We start from the raw sequence: 15,977 nt of genomic DNA, 5'->3' as shown, positions 1-15,977 counted from the left end.
AGGTCCTCTGGATGCTTTTGCTCCATCAGGCAATAGCATATCATAGAATCAGTCAGGGTTGGAAGGGACCACAAGGATCATCTAGTTCCAATCCCCCTGCCATGGGCAGAGACACCCCACACTAGATCAGCCTGGCCAAAGCCTCATCCAGCCTGAGCTTAAACACCTCTAGGGACAGGGCCTCAACCACCTCCCTGAACAACCCATTCCAGGGCTTCACCACTCTCATATCAATCATTACTGAGCACAAGACTGTTAAGGCTACAGTAGATTATTGGGTGCTGGGGGATGAGAAGCTCAACAGGAGCCAGCAGTGAGCACTTGCAGCCCAGAAAGCCAAGCAGAGCCTGGGCTGCAGCAAGAGAAGCAGAGCCAGCAGGGCCAGGGAGGGGATTCTCCCCCTCTGCTCCACTCTGCTGAGACCCCACCTGGAGCTCTGTGTCCAGTTCTGGAGCCTCTATTACAGGAAGGATCTGGAGGTGCTGGAAGGTGTCCAGAGAAGGGCCACAAGGATGAGCAGAGAGCTCCAGAGAGCTCCAGAGAGCTCCTCTGCTATGAGGACAGACTGAGGGAGTTGGGACTGTTCAGTCTGGAGAAGAGAAGGCTCCAAGGAGACCTAATTGTGGCCTTCCAGTGTCTGAAGGGGGCTACAGGAAAGCTGGGGAGGGACTTTTGAGGGTGTCAGGGAGTGATAGGACTGGGGGGAATGGAGCAAAACTAGAAATGGGTAGATTCAGATTGGATGCTAGGAAGAAGTTCTTCCCCATGAGGGTGGTGAGAGCCTGGCAGAAGTTGCCCTGGGAGGTGGTGGAAGCCTCATCCCTGGAGGTTTTGAAGGCCAGGCTGGATGTGGCTGTGAGCAACCTGCTGTAGTGTGAGGTGTCCCTGCCAATGGCAGGGGGGCTGGAACTGGATGATCCTTGAGGTCCCTTCCAACCCTGACAATTCTATGATTCTGAGATCTCATACTGAGCATAGTGTTTGAGCTGGGGGAAGGAGAGGTGGCAGGTGTGCTCACCAGAGTCAGAAACAAACCTTTATTTGCCTGGCTTCCCCTTAGGTTTTTCCCCCCCTTCATTTTTACTTATCTCTTTTTTTTCCCCCAAGCAAGCTGCCTGCATCCTGTCCCAGGCAGAGTTCAGGCCAGGGCTGTCTTGCAAGATTTCACCCTCCATCTATTCTTGTGTGTAACATGAAAGGGTGGCTTTCACTGAGATGAAAGCCAGCAGTCAGACAGGAGCTTCTGTCTCTGAAGTGTTAGTGTGGAGCTGAGGCAGCTGCTGTTGCAAGATGCCTGTCCTACAAGTTGCTGTGGAGGCAGTGAGCTGACCTGCAGGGAGCTTTTCCCCAGCCTGGGCTGGTGTCCAGGCACACTCTGCCACTGCTGACTCGTGTGTTCCTTCCCTTGCACACAGAGTTTGACTTGCCAGTGCCTTCCTCTAGCTCCAATTCCAACCAGTCCAAGGAGGCCACAGCTTAGATGTCCCTTTTGCTTCCCTGTAAAACACTTTTTTCCCCAAGCTGACAAGCACAGCCAGTCCAGTGCTCAGTATTTCAGTTTGAGATGCTGTCTGTCTGAAAACTCTTGCCTCTCCATAGGGTTCTGTTACTGCTGTGGTGTTTTGTGGTGGCCCTTTATTTGACAGTGACTTGCAAGCAGATTGAACATCTGTCCCCTTGCCTTTTGCTGTGCCCTGAGTGGTTGTGTCCTAACAAAAGAGCAGAGATGTGTTTCCCGCTGCTGTGTTATTAACCACCTCCTTAACCCACGTCCTGTGTTCCAAACTAACCTGTTCCTTAATGCTCCAGGCCACTATTATGTCAGGAAGTACAATGAGTTTGAATCATGACAACCCACAGCCTCGTAACCAGCTGGGAAGACAAGCCAGCTTCCAGGAAAGAAGCTCTGTAAGGCCACATTACAGCCAAGCCACTCGTAGCAACACCCTGCCATCAGATGTGGGGAGAAAGTCCATGGTTCTGAGAAAAATTAAGCAAGAAATGAAAGAAATCATGTCACCAACTCCTGTGGAGTTACACAAGGTCTGTAATTTCTCTTCTGGCAGCTTTGAAGCAATATATTCACAGCACAGGGAATCCAATTTCATGGCAACACAATCAAGCACTTTCCATAATGACTCCACGGGTGGAATCTGGGGGCTGTGCATATTAGTTCTCATGAACATATTAATGAGCTGTCCCTTTTTTTTTTTGGGGGGGGGAGGAAGGGGGAAGGAAGCAAACAGATAAGATGCAGCTTTGCCTGCAGCTTGGGCTTGCAATAAATCCTCCAAAGGGACTGCTCGGTTGCAAGGAGCAGCCGCTGGTAATTGGAGTTGACAGGAGCAATAACTCATCTCTGCAGAATGTGTTCATTAGGAGCACAGAGTTTAATTTCTAGGAAATGCATTTCTTTAGGAAATGACTCAGGAGGGTCTGGGGCTCCCCTTGCTCCTTGCTTCAAATTAACACTCATTCTGAATCAAATGCATGAGACTCGATGTCCACACTACAGAATGTTCTCTCACAGGCTCACGGGATGTCAGGGGTTTGGAAGGCACCTCTGGAGATCTTCCAGTCCAAGCCCCCTGCCAGAGCAGGACCACAGGATCTACTGCAGGTTGCATAGGAACACATCCAAAGGTGCCTGGAATGTCTCCAGAGAAGGAGACTCCACAACCTCTCTGGGCAGCCTGTGCCAGTGCTCTGTCACCCTCACAGTCAAGAAGTTCTTCCTCATGTTGAGGTGGAACCTCCTGTGCTGGAGTTTCCATCCATTGCCCCTTGCCCCAGGGCACAACTGAGCAGAGCCTGTCCCTTCCTGACCCCCAGCCCTCATCTCTTTATAGACATTGATTAGATCCCCTCTCAGTCTTCTCCTCTCCAGACTGAGCAGCCCCAGGGCTCTCAGCCTCTCCTCCCCAGGCAGTGCTGCAGTCCCTTCAGCATTCTTGTTGCCCTCCCTTGGACTCTCTCCAGCAGATCCCTGTCCCTCTTGAACTGGGGAGCCCAGACCTGGATGCAATATTCCAGGTGGGGCCTGGCTAGGGCAGAGTGGAGGGGGAGGAGAACCTCCCTGGATCTGCTGGACACACTCTTCTCAATGCACCCCAGGATCCCAATAGCCCTCTCAACTTAGCTATTGCTTCTCTTCTCTTTATGATTCCTTTTCTCTAAAAAGGAGAAATAATCTTCAGCCTGTGCAACTTTTCACTGCTCAAGACTGCTGAAGCACCTGGTGATATGAAGGAAGTTCTGGATAAAGTATCTTTAGATAGGCGCAGCAAATACCTGGCCAGTTTAAGTTTCAAGTCCAGTAAGGCCACAGCAGCAACTGGTTTCCAAAACTTTGAGGGACATTGTAACACTCTTGTCCATGATAAGAATGAACAGCTCATCTCCTACACAGCCTGCTGAGGCTGCAGCTGGAATATTGTGTCCAGTTCTGGGCCCCTCAGTTCAAGGAGGACCTCAGGGAACTGCTTGAAAGAATCCAGCACAGAGCCACAAAAATGATGAAGGGAGTGGAACATCTTCCTCATGAGGAGAGCCTGAGGGAGCTGAGGGCGCTGTAGCTTGGAGAGGAGGAGCCTGAGAGGTGACCTCATTCATGTTGATCAAGATGTGCAGGGTGAGTGCCCAGAGGCTGGAGCCAGGCTCTGCTGGGGGATGCCCAATGCCAGCTCAAGGGGCAGTGGTGGAAGCTGAGGCATAGGAAGTTCCATGGAAACAGGAGGTAAAACTTTTTCCCTGTGAGGGTGACAGAGCACTGGAAGAGGCTGCCCAGGGGGGTTGTGGAGTCTCCCTCTCTGGAGATATTCAAACCCTGCCTGGATGTGTTCCTGTGTGATCTGCTCTGGGTGCTCCTGCTCTGGCAGGGGGTTGGACTGGATGAGCTTTCATGGTCCCTTCCAACCCCTAACACTCTGTGGTTCTGAGATCTTCCCAGAGTGGAGGCAGAGGCACAGAGAAATGACACTAAAAGGTCACTTGTTGTCATTCTCAGGAGAGCTCCTTTGGTTTCTAGGCACTGTGAGTTTGAGTTTAGTTTGTGGTTCATTCAGTTTAGTTCAGTGAGGTAAGGACTCAGGACAAGTCTTTGGGCTAAATGAATGTTTGCAGAAGCTATCAGAGAGTGGATTAGATATGGAAAGTTAATCCATGGCCAGTGTAAACAATCAATGGGATGTGTTGTGAGAGTTTTAAGGTGTTCCTGCTTCCAGCTTGATGTGAAGTGATTAATGGAATTAGTTACTGTGCTCAGTCTTCCTCAGTGGCCAGTAAAGGGGAGACATAACCAGTAGGCATGTCATGGTGTGCTGACATTCAGCAAAGGAAGAGTTTTCTCCCATGGATTATCACAGCAGCCTTTCTTGGCTGATAAAATAAATCCTTTCCTGGAAAGGGGTTGTCAGATTTCTATTAATGAATCAGTATTCTGTGAGAGCTCTCAGAGTCTTGGGTAGTAAAAATACTATACCCTGTCCTTGAGCTTGCTCTCTCTTCAGGTGTCTGGGGTTTGAGATTGCTGGGATCTTCCCCTTGCAGTAATTTACAGTTTCTGTCCAGGCTATATACCCTCTTTCCCCCAGTCTGATGAGGTGATGTTCAGCTTGCTTATACTGTCTGTTCTGACACCCAGGAAAGAGCAATTTCCCTCCTAAAGAAGCTAAAAGCTGCACCAAGGATTTTCCAAGCCATTTGAGAAAAGCAGAAAGCAGAGACTGGATCTTACAGTCTCATTCACCAGAGTGGACCTGTATCCCTCTGATCACACATGCAGGCTGACTCAAGCATCATCTGCTGCTTTGGTAGTCACAGAATCATAGACTGGTCCAGGCTGGAAGGGACCTCCCAAGGTCATCCAGTCCAACCTGCCCACAGGCAGCGGGGACATCCCCAACTAGATCAGGTTGCCCAAGGCCTCATTGAGCCTCACTTGGAATATCTCCAGGGATTGGGCCCCAACCACCTCCCTGGGCAACCTGTTCCAGTGTTCCACCACCCTCATAGTGCAGAACTTCTTCCTGATATCCAATCTAAATCTGCTCCTCTCTAGTTTGAAGCCATTGCCCCTCATCCTGTCCCTGCAGGCCTTTGCAAACAGTCTCTCTCCATCCTTCTTGTAGCCCCCTTCAGGTACTGGCAGGCTGCTATTAGGTCTCCCCAGAGCCTTTTCTTCTCCAGGCTGAACTCTTCCAGCTCCCTCAGCCTGTCCTCCTAGCAGAGGAGCTCCAACCCCCTAATCATTTTTGTGGCCCTCTCCATCAGGTCCATGGCCTTCCTATATTGAGGACTCCTGACCCTGTCCACAGTCCTGCAGGTGAGGTCTCACCAGAGCCAAGTGGCAGAATCAGCTCTCTGGATCTGCTGGCAGTGCATCCTTGGATGCAGCAAGTTGCCATTGGCCTTCTGGGCTGCAAGGCCACTCTGTCTGCTCATGTCCAGCTTCTCATCCATCAGCACCCCCAAGTCCTTTTCCTCAGGGCTGCTTTCTATCCCCTCCTCCCCCAGTCTGTATTGACAGTGAGGATTGTTCTGGCCCAGCTGCAGAACCCTGCACTTGCTCTTGTTGAACCTCATGAGGTTCACCTGAGCCTCACCTCTCCAACCTGTCCAGGTCCCTCTGGATGCCATCCTGTCCCTCTGGTGCACCCACACCCCCACTCAGCTCGGTGTCTTGGCTGTAATAATGCCTGGGCAATGCCCATGCTGCTTCATGCCCAGCCTGTGAGCGAAGAAATGGAGCCCTGTGAATGAGAAGGGATGTGAAAGAGGAGGTTTGCAGTGGATCCCAACTGCTTGGAAGGTTTGATCTCAACAGCACAGCCTCCATTGTGAGCAATTTGTTAGCCTTTTAAATTTACATCAGGAGCCTAAGGGAAAGAGAAAGCTGAAATGGAAATTTGATTCATATTTCATAAGCAATTAAACAGTTACAAGTTTTAAACAGAGGCTTGCAGTAGGTTTGGAGTCTCTTTCCATGCCTCTCCTTCCCCTCAAATCTGGGGGAAGATGCTTCATTTAAATTCATCTGGCAACAGAGCAGCTCCTGAGGTGTTTTAACTGACAGTCATTTCAGGTTAAGGGCCACTTGCAATAATAATATTGAACAATTACCTGATGTCCTGTGCATGGTTTTGCTCTCAGAGGAATTTGTGCTCCATGAAACCTTAAAGGGGGGAAAAAAAAGAAAGAAAGAAAGGCCCACTGTGCTTTACAGGAAAATATTCATCCAGATTCTTTCCTAGGTAGAGAAAATCAATTGAAGGCCTTGATTAAATTGAAGTACTGGTATAGCAATAGCCCATTCAGTTAAATTACAGCCTACTTATTTAAAGCAGCTAGAACAAATGTTTGAAACAGTTTGTATGACACTTACCTCACTCACAGCTTCCTCAGGGCAAGGACAGCAGGTCCAGAGGAGGGCCATGGAAACCAAGCACCTCTGCTATGAGGACAGGCTGAGGGAGCTAGGGGTGTTCAGGCCGGGGAAGAGGAGGCTCTGGGGAGACCTAATAGCAGCCTGCCAGTACCTGAAGGGGGCTACAAGAAGGATGGAGAGAGACTGTTTGCAAAGGCCTGCAGGGACAGGATGAGGGACAATGGCTTCAGACTAGAGCAGAGCAGATTTAGATTGGATATCAAGAAGAAGTTCTGCACTATGAGGGTGGTGGAACACTGGAACAGGTTGCCCAGGGAAGTGGTTGGGGCTCCTTCCCTGAAGATATTCAAGGTGAGGCTCAACGAGGCTCTGGGCAGCCTGATCTAGTTGAGGATGTCCCTGCTGACTGCAGAGGGGGTTGGAGTGGATGACCCTGGGAGGTGCCTTCCAACCCAGACCATTCTATGATTGTATGATAAGGTGAGTTAATGTGGACTGGCACTTCCTGTGCATGTGTAGAACAGAACTTGTCTGTATTTTATTTGCTAACAGACCACTCACTACAAATGGGAATAAAGCAACACTGTCCTAGACCCCATCATTGCACCACCATCTGTCCTACATTGAATCAGAGAATTGTCAGGGTTGGAAGGGACCTCAAGCCAGTTCCACCCCCCCTGCCATGGGCAGGGACACCTCACACCGCAGCAGGTTGCTCACAGCCACATCCAGCTTGGCTGCAAAAACCTCCAGGCAGGAGGCTTCCAGCACCTCCCTGGGCAACCTGTAACATGCAGAATGATTCTCCATTCTAGCTTGGCTTCACAGTCTTGACTGTGGAACAAAGTGTCCAGCCTGGGGTCTGAAAATTAAAGAGGGATGTTGACCTGCTGAACAAAGTGTGGAGAAAAACAAGCCTTGTCTGACATCACTGCAGAGGAGGAGAGAATAAAAGCCATTGTGTTGTCTGCTGATAGCAGCAGGCTTCAGTCTCAGCAAGGGCAATTTAGTTTCGACCTAAGGAAAACATCTGAAGCACTGGCAAGTGGAACTGGCAGAGGCTGGGGAGTCTCCATCCACTGGAGATTTTCAAAAGCAAGGCAGATGAATGTCTCTCCAAAGTGGGTTAGATGCAGTTCCTTCTGCCTTAGGGCAAGAAGAGAGGCTGGAGGGCTTCTGCCTCAGATGTCGTTGGAGTTCACCCGAGGTCGGATCCGGCTCCACTTAACTCCGGCGCCTGGAGGAAGAGAAAGGGGGAAAGCAAAAGTGGAAAGGGAATGTTCCCTCTCAAAACTGTGCCACCTGTGCTAGAGCAGGGCAGGGTATTTTGAGTGCTGTCTCCTCCTAGGCACTGTACCACGTTTTTGTTGACTTTTCAGGGTTTCCTTAAGCAGCAGCTGCCGTGAAGCACTCCTACCCTTTGTGACAGCGTGGAGAAAAGGGTTCTCGTCTCAAGAGAATCTCTGTCTGAGTCCAGTGCTCATTATTTCCTTCATCCCTGCCAGGAAATACACAGAAATCTGTCAAGAGAATAAATCTCTTGCTTTCATTAGGCTTTTCAGTCTTGCTGGAGTGGGAGTTTAACAGGACTTGCATAGCAGCCTCAAATATTCTTCAGATCAAAGCCAGGTTAGACTCTCTACCATACCACAAGCAAAGGCCTCTGCTGGTAACAAATTGTTAGAAGGTTCCCAGAGTCACACACAGAATCACACAGAATTACTGAGGCTGGAACAGACCTCTGAGATCATCAAGGGCAGCCTACAACCTAGCACCACCACACTGACCAGACCATGCCACCGGGTGCCACATCCAATCTGGCCTTAAGCATCTCCAGGGATGGTGACTCCACCACCTCCCTGGGCAGCACATCCCAGTCTCTCATTCCCTCTCATCAGGAAGTGCTTCCTAACATCCAACCTAACCCTCCCCTGGCACAGCTTCAGGCCATGCCCTCTCCTCTTGTCACAAGCTGCCTGGCACAAGAGCCTGACCCCCACCTGACTGCAGCTTCCCTTCAGGTACTTGTAGAGTGTGATAAGGTCCCCCCTGAGTCTCCTCTTCTCCAGACTGAGCTCCCTGAGCCTCTCCTCATCAGACTTTCCCTCCAGTCCCTTCTCCCTCTCTGCCAGGCTGCTCTCCAGCCACTCACCCCCCAGTCTGTAGCACTGCATGGGGTCATTGTGGCCGAAGTGTAGGAGCCTGCAGCATCACAGGAGCAGGAATAGTGTGGATGGCCTCACTGAAGGGCTAAATACAGTGCCCAGTACTACCAGTAGTCCACAGACTCACACTTCTGCACTGGGAGAGAGGGAAGTGAGAAAGGAAAAAAGAAACCCCCTGATCTCTGAGGTCTTCTCCAACCTTATTGATTCTGTGGTTCCATGAAAAACCCTAAAGCACACCACACACATACAGAGCCTCTGAGTTCTTTTCTATCCTCCAGCAACTGAATTCTCCCAACTGCCTGCAAAGACGTTCTCTGAACACATGAAAAACCTTCTCCTAACAGCTCTGTGAACTTCTCTTTCCTGCTTTTGCATGACTGTCTCGTGGCTGTGTTAAGAACCCTGCCTGCAAGCTCCTTCAGCCTTAGTTGTACTCTTAGTCTTAAAAGATTGCATTAAAACTCTTATACTGAGCACAGTGGCCACAGCAACCCCATGCAGGGGGATCAGAGTGGCTGGAGAGCAGCCAGGCAGAAAGGGACCTGGGGGTGCTGGTTGACAGCAGCTGAACATGAGCCAGCAGTGTGCCCAGGTGGCCAAGAAGGCCAATGGCATCCTGGCCTGCATCAGGGACACAGTGGCCAGCAGGAGCAGGAAAATGATTCTGCCCTGTGCTCAGCACTGGTTAGGCCACACCTTGAGTCCTGTGTCCAGTTCTGGGCTCCTCAGTTTAGGAAAGATGTTGAGATGCTGGAAGGTGTCCAGAGAAGGGCAACAAAGCTGGGGAGGGGTCTGGAGCACAGCTGCCCAGGGGGGTTGTGGAGTCTCCCCCTCTGGAGATATTCAAAACCTGCTTGGATGTGTTCCTGTGTGACCTGCTCTAGGTGCTCCTGCTCTGGCAGGGGGGTTGGACTGGATGATCTCTTGAGGTCCCTTCCAGCCCCTAACATCCTGTGATTCTGTGATAATATCACTGTCATGGCAAATGGGCACAACCAGCCCGTTTCCTTTCTCCTTTCCTTTCTCCTTTCCCCTTCCCTTTCCCCTTTCCCCTTTCCTTTCCCCTTTCCTTTACCCTCTCCTTTCTCCTTTCCTTTCTCCTTTCCTTTCCTTTCTCCTTTCCTTTCTCCTTTCCTTTCTCCTTTCCTTTCTCCTTTCCTTTCTCCTTTCCTTTCTCCTTTCCTTTCCTTTCTCCTTTCCTTTCCTTTCTCCTTTCCTTTCTCCTTTCCTTTCTTTCCTTTCCTTTCTCCTTTCCTTTCTTTCCTTTCCTTTCTCCTTTCCTTTCTCCTTTCCTTTCTCCTTTCCTTTCTCCTTTCCTTTCTCCTTTCCTTTCTCCTTTCCTTTCTCCTTTCCTTTCTCCTTTCCTTTCCTTTCTCCTTTCCTTTCCTTTCTCCTTTCCTTTCTCCTTTCCTTTCTTTCCTTTCCTTTCTCCTTTCCTTTCTCCTTTCCTTTCTTTCCTTTCCTTTCTCCTTTCCTTTCTCCTTTCCTTTCTCCTTTCCTTTCTCCTTTCCTTTCCTTTCTCCTTTCCTCTCCTTTCCTTTCTCCTTTCCTTTCTCCTTTCCTTTCTCCTTTCCTTTCTCCTTTCCTTTCTCCTTTCCTTTCCTTTCTCCTTTCCTTTCCTTTCTCCTTTCCTTTCTCCTTTCCTTTCTTTCCTTTCCTTTCTCCTTTCCTTTCTCCTTTCCTTTCTTTCCTTTCCTTTCTCCTTTCCTTTCTCCTTTCCTTTCTCCTTTCCTTTCTCCTTTCCTTTCCTTTCTCCTTTCCTCTCCTTTCCTTTCTCCTTTCCTTTCTCCTTTCCTTTCTCCTTTCCTTTCTCCTTTCCTTTCTCCTTTCCTTTCTCCTTTCCTTTCCTTTCTCCTTTCCTTTCCTTTCTCCTTTCCTTTCTCCTTTCCTTTCTTTCCTTTCCTTTCTCCTTTCCTTTCTCCTTTCCTTTCCCCTTTCCTTTCTCCTCTCCTTTCCTTTCTCCTTTCCTCTCTTTCCTTTCCTTTCTCCTTTCCTTTCCTTTCTCCATTCCTTTCTCCTTTCCTTTCTTTCCTTTCCTTTCTCCTTTCCTTTCTCCTTTCCTTTCTCCTTTTCTTTCCCCTTTCCTTTCTCCTCTCCTTTCCTTTCTCCTTTCCTCTCTTTCCTTTCCTTTCTCCTTTCCTTTCCTTTCTCCTTTCCTCTCCTTTCCTTTCTCCTTTCCTTTCTCCTTTCCTTTCTCCTTTCCTTTCTCCTTTCCTTTCTCCTTTCCTTTCTCCTTTCCTTCCCTTTCTCCTTTCCTTCCCTTTACTTTCTCCTTTCCTTTCCTTTCCTTTCCTTTTCTTCCTCTTGAACATGTCACATCCCCTCCACAGGTAACTTTGTACAAGGACTCTGATGGAGAGGACTTTGGGTTCAGTGTCTCAGATGGGTTGCTGGAAAAAGGTGTCTATGTTAAAAACATTCGACCAGCCGGCCCCGGCGACCTGGGAGGCTTGAAACCCTACGACAGACTTCTGCAGGTAATGCTTCCGGGCACCACGCAGGCTTGGCATGGACACCACATGCAGGGCACTTAAAAACCTCCTGTAAACACTGCTATGGCTTGGGGCTGTTGAGTGTGGAGAAGAGAAAGCTGAGAGGGGATCTGATCAATGCCTATCAATAGCTGAGGGCTGGGGGTCAAGTGGAGGGGGCCAAGCTCTTTTGGGTGGTGCACAGCAATAAGCCAAGGAGCAATGGAGACAAACCCAGAGAAGGTTTCAGCTCAACATGAGGAGAAACTTCCTTGCAGTGAGGGTGACAGCCCTGGAGCAGGCTGCCCAGAGAGGTTGTGGAGTCTCCTTCTCTGGAGCCTTTCCAACCCCACCTGGATGCATTCCTGTGTGGACTATTCTGGGTGATGCTGCTCTGGCAAGGGAGTTGGACTGGAGGATGTCTCTAAATGTACTGTGGTGCTGTGAATTCAACTGTTCTAATTCAGCTGTAACAGCTCTTCCTGTAAATACAGTGTTTACACTGTGTGATAGTAGGGGAGATGAGTGACAGGTATGAAAGCTGAAGGTGCCAGCCATCCTGTGTGTGTGTGGTAACAAAAGGCCAACCTTCGCCTCACGCAGGTGAACCACGTCCGCACGAGAGACTTCGACTGCTGTCTGGTTGTGCCCCTGATCGCAGAATCCGGCAACAAACTGGAGCTGGTGATCAGCAGAAACCCGCTGGCCTCTCAGAAGGGCAGCTCAGAACAACAGACTTCAGCCAGTGGGGACTGGAGTGACCAGAGTCATGCCTTCCTTCACCAGAGCGGACACGCCAGCGTCCACCCAGAGGCACGGGACCCTACCAACACATTATAGCAGAAGCCGCCGGCAGCGGGACCTTGGGTCACGAGAGACAATTATGGTGCTAAATCCCCCCTGTAAGATTTCCCTGAGCTGAGGCTCAGATGCTATAGAGCACTAAAAAGCACAGGTCAGTCTGTCTGTCTCCAGGCTTCTAGCAATCCATGGTTACTTTCGAAAGCGGTTTCAATGCTCCTTTAAGCCATTCCATTCTAAGCACTCCGTCATCAGCTACAGGATGAAAAGGCCTAAGGGCCTTTTTTCCCCACAAATGGGAAAAAAAAACCCAAACCACAACAAAAACCAATGGGGAGGTGTTTAAAATGTGATTTAGCTGTTCCTCTCCCTTCAGCAGCAGCTGCTGTTTGAGGGGAAAGCATGGAGTTAACCTCTGCTAACCCTGCTGTCCAGCTTTCATGGGGTTTGAAAACGTTTTATCACAAAGGTGCTGTCTGATGGGCAAGGAAGAGGTGGTACCCCAGGCACTGATACAGGCTGGGCAGGGACTGGCCTGAGAGCAGCCCTGAAGAAAAGACTTGGGGTGCTGGGGGAGGAGAAGCTCAACAGAAGCCAGCAGTGAGCACTTGCAGCCCAGAAATCCAACCAGAGCCTGGGCTGCAGCAAGAGCAGCAGAGCCAGCAGGGCCAGGGAGGGGATTCTCCCCTTCTATATCATTCTGGTGAGACCACAGCTGAAGCTCTGTGTCCAGTTCTGGAGCCCCTGTTACAGGAAGGATCTGGACATGCTGGAACATGTCCAGAGAAGGGCCATGAGGATGAGCAGAGGGCTGGAGCTGCTCTGCTGTGAGGACAGACCGAGGGACTTGGGGCTGTTCAGTCTGGAGAAGGCTCTGAGGAGACCTCACTGTGGCCTTCCAGTATCTGAAGGGCTACAAGAAAGCTGGGGAGGGACTTTTTAGGGCAATGATAGGACATGGGGAAATGGATCCATGATAGAGGAGGGGAGATTTAGATTAGACATTAGGAAGAAGTTCTTCCCCATGAGGGTGGGGAGACACTGGAACAGGTTGCCCAGGGGAGGTGGTGGAAGTTTTAAGACCAGGCTGGATGTGGCTCTGGGTAACCTGCTGTAGTGTGGGGTGTCCCTGCCCATGGCAGTGGGGGGTTGGAACTAGAGGATCCTTAGGGTCCCTTCCAACCCTGCCAATTCTGGGATTCTGCATGTTGGAGCAAGTTTTCCTGTGACTCTGGGGACCTTTATTGTGCTCTTCAGCCACAGCAGGGTGCCGATGTTGTCACACAAGGCTTGCAGGAAGCTGCAGCATGGGGTGAGCAGTCACCCCTCCCCCCACTCCCGTGGGTAAATCCCCTTAGAAGGTGAAGTTATTCCCTATGCAATGAAATGTTTGAGGGTATGCCTTGCAATCCGGGGGGATTTTTAATCAGAGGCTTTGTTTGCAGTGGGCTAAAAACCTCTGGCGAAGGATTATTGACAAGGGGAAAACTCAAACAGGAGTTCAGACAAATGAGAAAGGCTTTAAAAGAAAATTACTGTTTGATTTTTTAACTATGGCAGTGAGAGATTGATACAAAAGCTCTTTAAGGATCCATAAAGCAATCAACTTGGACTGTCACACTTCTCAGCTCAAGGGACCAAGGGCCCATTTGATGTGCTTTGGTTTTTCAGCCCTCTTTCTGACAACCATTACCCACCCCCTACCCCCAGCACCTTTCTAGAATTGAAGCTGTAAATACCTTTGACAAACACATCACACAGATTCTTGCCTCTCTCCCCTTCCCCCCTGCCCTCCCCACCCCCCCCAAGCAATAAAATACTGCCAGTTTGCTTTGTATGTTCACCAGCAGCTGCTTTGGTTTATTCCAGTCTTCAAGTCGTTTCTTGGCAAGTTCTTGTTATTGGTGACTATAAAGATGCTGGATTTGTACATTTGTAGAGAGTCTCCATACCCAGCAATCACCTCCCAGAGTGGTTTCTGCTCAGTTGAAACTGTTTTGATTGTTATCCCTCGTTGGCTCTTCCCGATACATGCCCAAGCTCACCTGCCCTGCACACAGCAGTATCTCTGATTTCTAGTTCAGCACTGCCAGGAAAGGTCATTCAAGGCTGAATCGTGGTAAAAAAGGAAGGAAGGAAAGGAAAGGAAGGAAGGAAAGGAAAGGAAGGAAGGAAAGGAAGGAAGGAAAGGAAGGAAGGAAAGGAAGGAAGGAAAGGAAGGAAGGAAAGAAAGGAAGGAAGGGAAGGAAGGAAGGAAAGGAAGGAAGGAAAGGAAGGAAGGAAAGGAAGGAAGGAAAGGAAGGAAGGAAAGGAAGGAAGGAAAGGAAGGAAGGAAAGGAAGGAAAGGAAGGAAAGGAAGGAAGGAAAGGAAGGAAGGAAAGGAAGGAAGGAAAGGAAGGAAGGAAGGAAAGAAAGGAAAGAAAGGAAGGAAAGGAAAGGAAGGAAGGAAGGCAAGAAAGGAAAGGAAAGGAAGGAAGGCAAGAAAGGAAAGAAAGAAAGAAAGGAAGGCAAGAAAGGAAAGAAAGGAAGGAAGACAAGAAAGGAAAGAAAGGAAGGAAGGCAAGAAACGAAAGGAAAGAAAGGAAGGCAAGAAAGGAAGGAAGGCAAGAAAGGAAGGAAGGCAAGAAAGGAAAGAAGGCAAGAAAGGAAAGGAAGGAAGGAAGGCAAGAAAGGAAAGGAAAGGAAGGAAGGCAAGAAAGGAAAGAAAGAAAGAAAGGAAGGCAAGAAAGGAAAGAAAGGAAGGAAGACAAGAAAGGAAAGAAAGGAAGGAAGGCAAGAAACGAAAGGAAAGAAAGGAAGGCAAGAAAGGAAAGAAAGGAAGGAAGGCAAGAAAGGAAAGAAAGGAAGGCAAGGAAAGAAAGGAAGGAAGGCAAGAAAGGAAAGGAAAGGAAGGCAAGAAAGGAAAGGAAGGAAGGCAAGAAAGGAAAGGAAGGAAGGCAAGAAAGGAAAGAAAGGAAGGCAAGAAAGGAAAGAAAGGAAGGAAGGCAAGAAAGGAAAGGAAAGAAAGGAAGGCAAGAAAGGAAAGAAAGGAAGGAAGGCAAGAAAGGAAGAAAAGAAAGAAAGGGAAAAAAAGGCAAGAAAGGAGAATCAAGTTCCTGAGTCACCTAAATAATTGTATTTTTATTTGTAACAAATTAAGTATTAAACTGTAAAGTATTTTTGTACAAATTTACTACTTTAATAGCATGATCTTTATCGTCCCTGTTACCAGGTTTTGAAAACTTCCAACTGTTGCAAATCTTTGTATGGGAGAACTGTATAAACTGAAATAAACCAGTGCTTTAAGGACACTGCTAAGGGGCTGCAGTGGTGCTACTTCGTGGAGCCCAGCTGGAGAGCTGCCTGCAGGCAAACCTCACCCAGGTCAATGAGGCCAAGCGCAGGGTCCTGCGTCTGGGGAGGAATCGCAGCAGGCACCAGGACAGGTTGGGGGCTGCCCTGCTGGAGAGCAGCTCCATGGACAAGGACCTGGGAGTGCTGGTGGACAGCAAGTTCTGCAGGGGACAGCAATGTGCCTTTGGGGCCAAGAAGGCCAATGGGATCCTGGGGTGCAGCAAGGAAAGTGTGGCCAGCAGGGCCAGGGAGATTCCTCTCCCCCTCTGCTCTGCCCTGCTGAGACCACTCCTGCAATCCTGTGTTCAATCTTGGGCTCTCCAGTTCAAGAGACAGAGACCTGCTGGAGAGAGTCCAAGGGAGAGCCAGGAGGATGCTTAGGGGACTTGAGCATCTCCCCTGTGAAGAGAGACTGAGAGCCCTGGGGCTGTTGAGTCTGGAGAAGAGAAGGCTGAGAGGGGATCTGATCAATGTCTATCAATAGCTGAGGGCTGGGGGTCAAGTGGAGGGGGCCAAGCGCTTTTGGGTGGTGCACAGCAATAAGCCAAGGAACAATGGAGACAAACCCAGAGAAGGTTTCAGCTCCACATGAGGAGAAACTTCCTTGCAGTGAGGGTGACAGAGCCCTGGAGCAGGCTGCCCAGAGAGGTTGTGGAGTCTCCTTCTCTGGAGCCTTTCCAGCCCCACCTGGATGCATTCCTGTGTGGACTCCCCTGGGTGATGCTGCTCTGGCAGGGGGAGGGTTTGGACTCTAACATTCTGTAATTTTTTTCCCCCAGTTTTAGCCAAAACAGAAAAGGTTTGGATTTCTGGAACATT

The 15,977-nt window shown here is 49.6% G+C and overlaps 1 protein-coding gene across 1 annotated transcript in view; it reads left to right on the top strand.

The window, feature by feature from the left end:
- The window catches only part of GRIP1 (glutamate receptor interacting protein 1), a 310,348-nt gene extending 298,214 nt beyond the window's left edge, over window positions 1-12,134 (top strand). The window contains exons 22-24 of the mRNA XM_009904966.2: window positions 1,810-2,043; window positions 10,884-11,030; window positions 11,628-12,134. Coding sequence (XP_009903268.2) covers window positions 1,810-2,043; window positions 10,884-11,030; window positions 11,628-11,864 — 618 coding nt within the window. The 3' untranslated portion in view covers window positions 11,865-12,134. The remainder of the gene's footprint in view (window positions 1-1,809; window positions 2,044-10,883; window positions 11,031-11,627) is intronic.
- Window positions 12,135-15,977: the final 3,843 nt, after the last annotated feature.

The sequence above is a fragment of the Dryobates pubescens genome, chromosome Z (genome assembly GCF_014839835.1).
Source record: "Dryobates pubescens isolate bDryPub1 chromosome Z, bDryPub1.pri, whole genome shotgun sequence".
NCBI classification, from domain to species: Eukaryota; Metazoa; Chordata; class Aves; order Piciformes; family Picidae; genus Dryobates; species Dryobates pubescens.
Note: the sequence above shows the minus strand (reverse complement) of the source record. Positions and strands in the feature narration are given on the sequence as shown.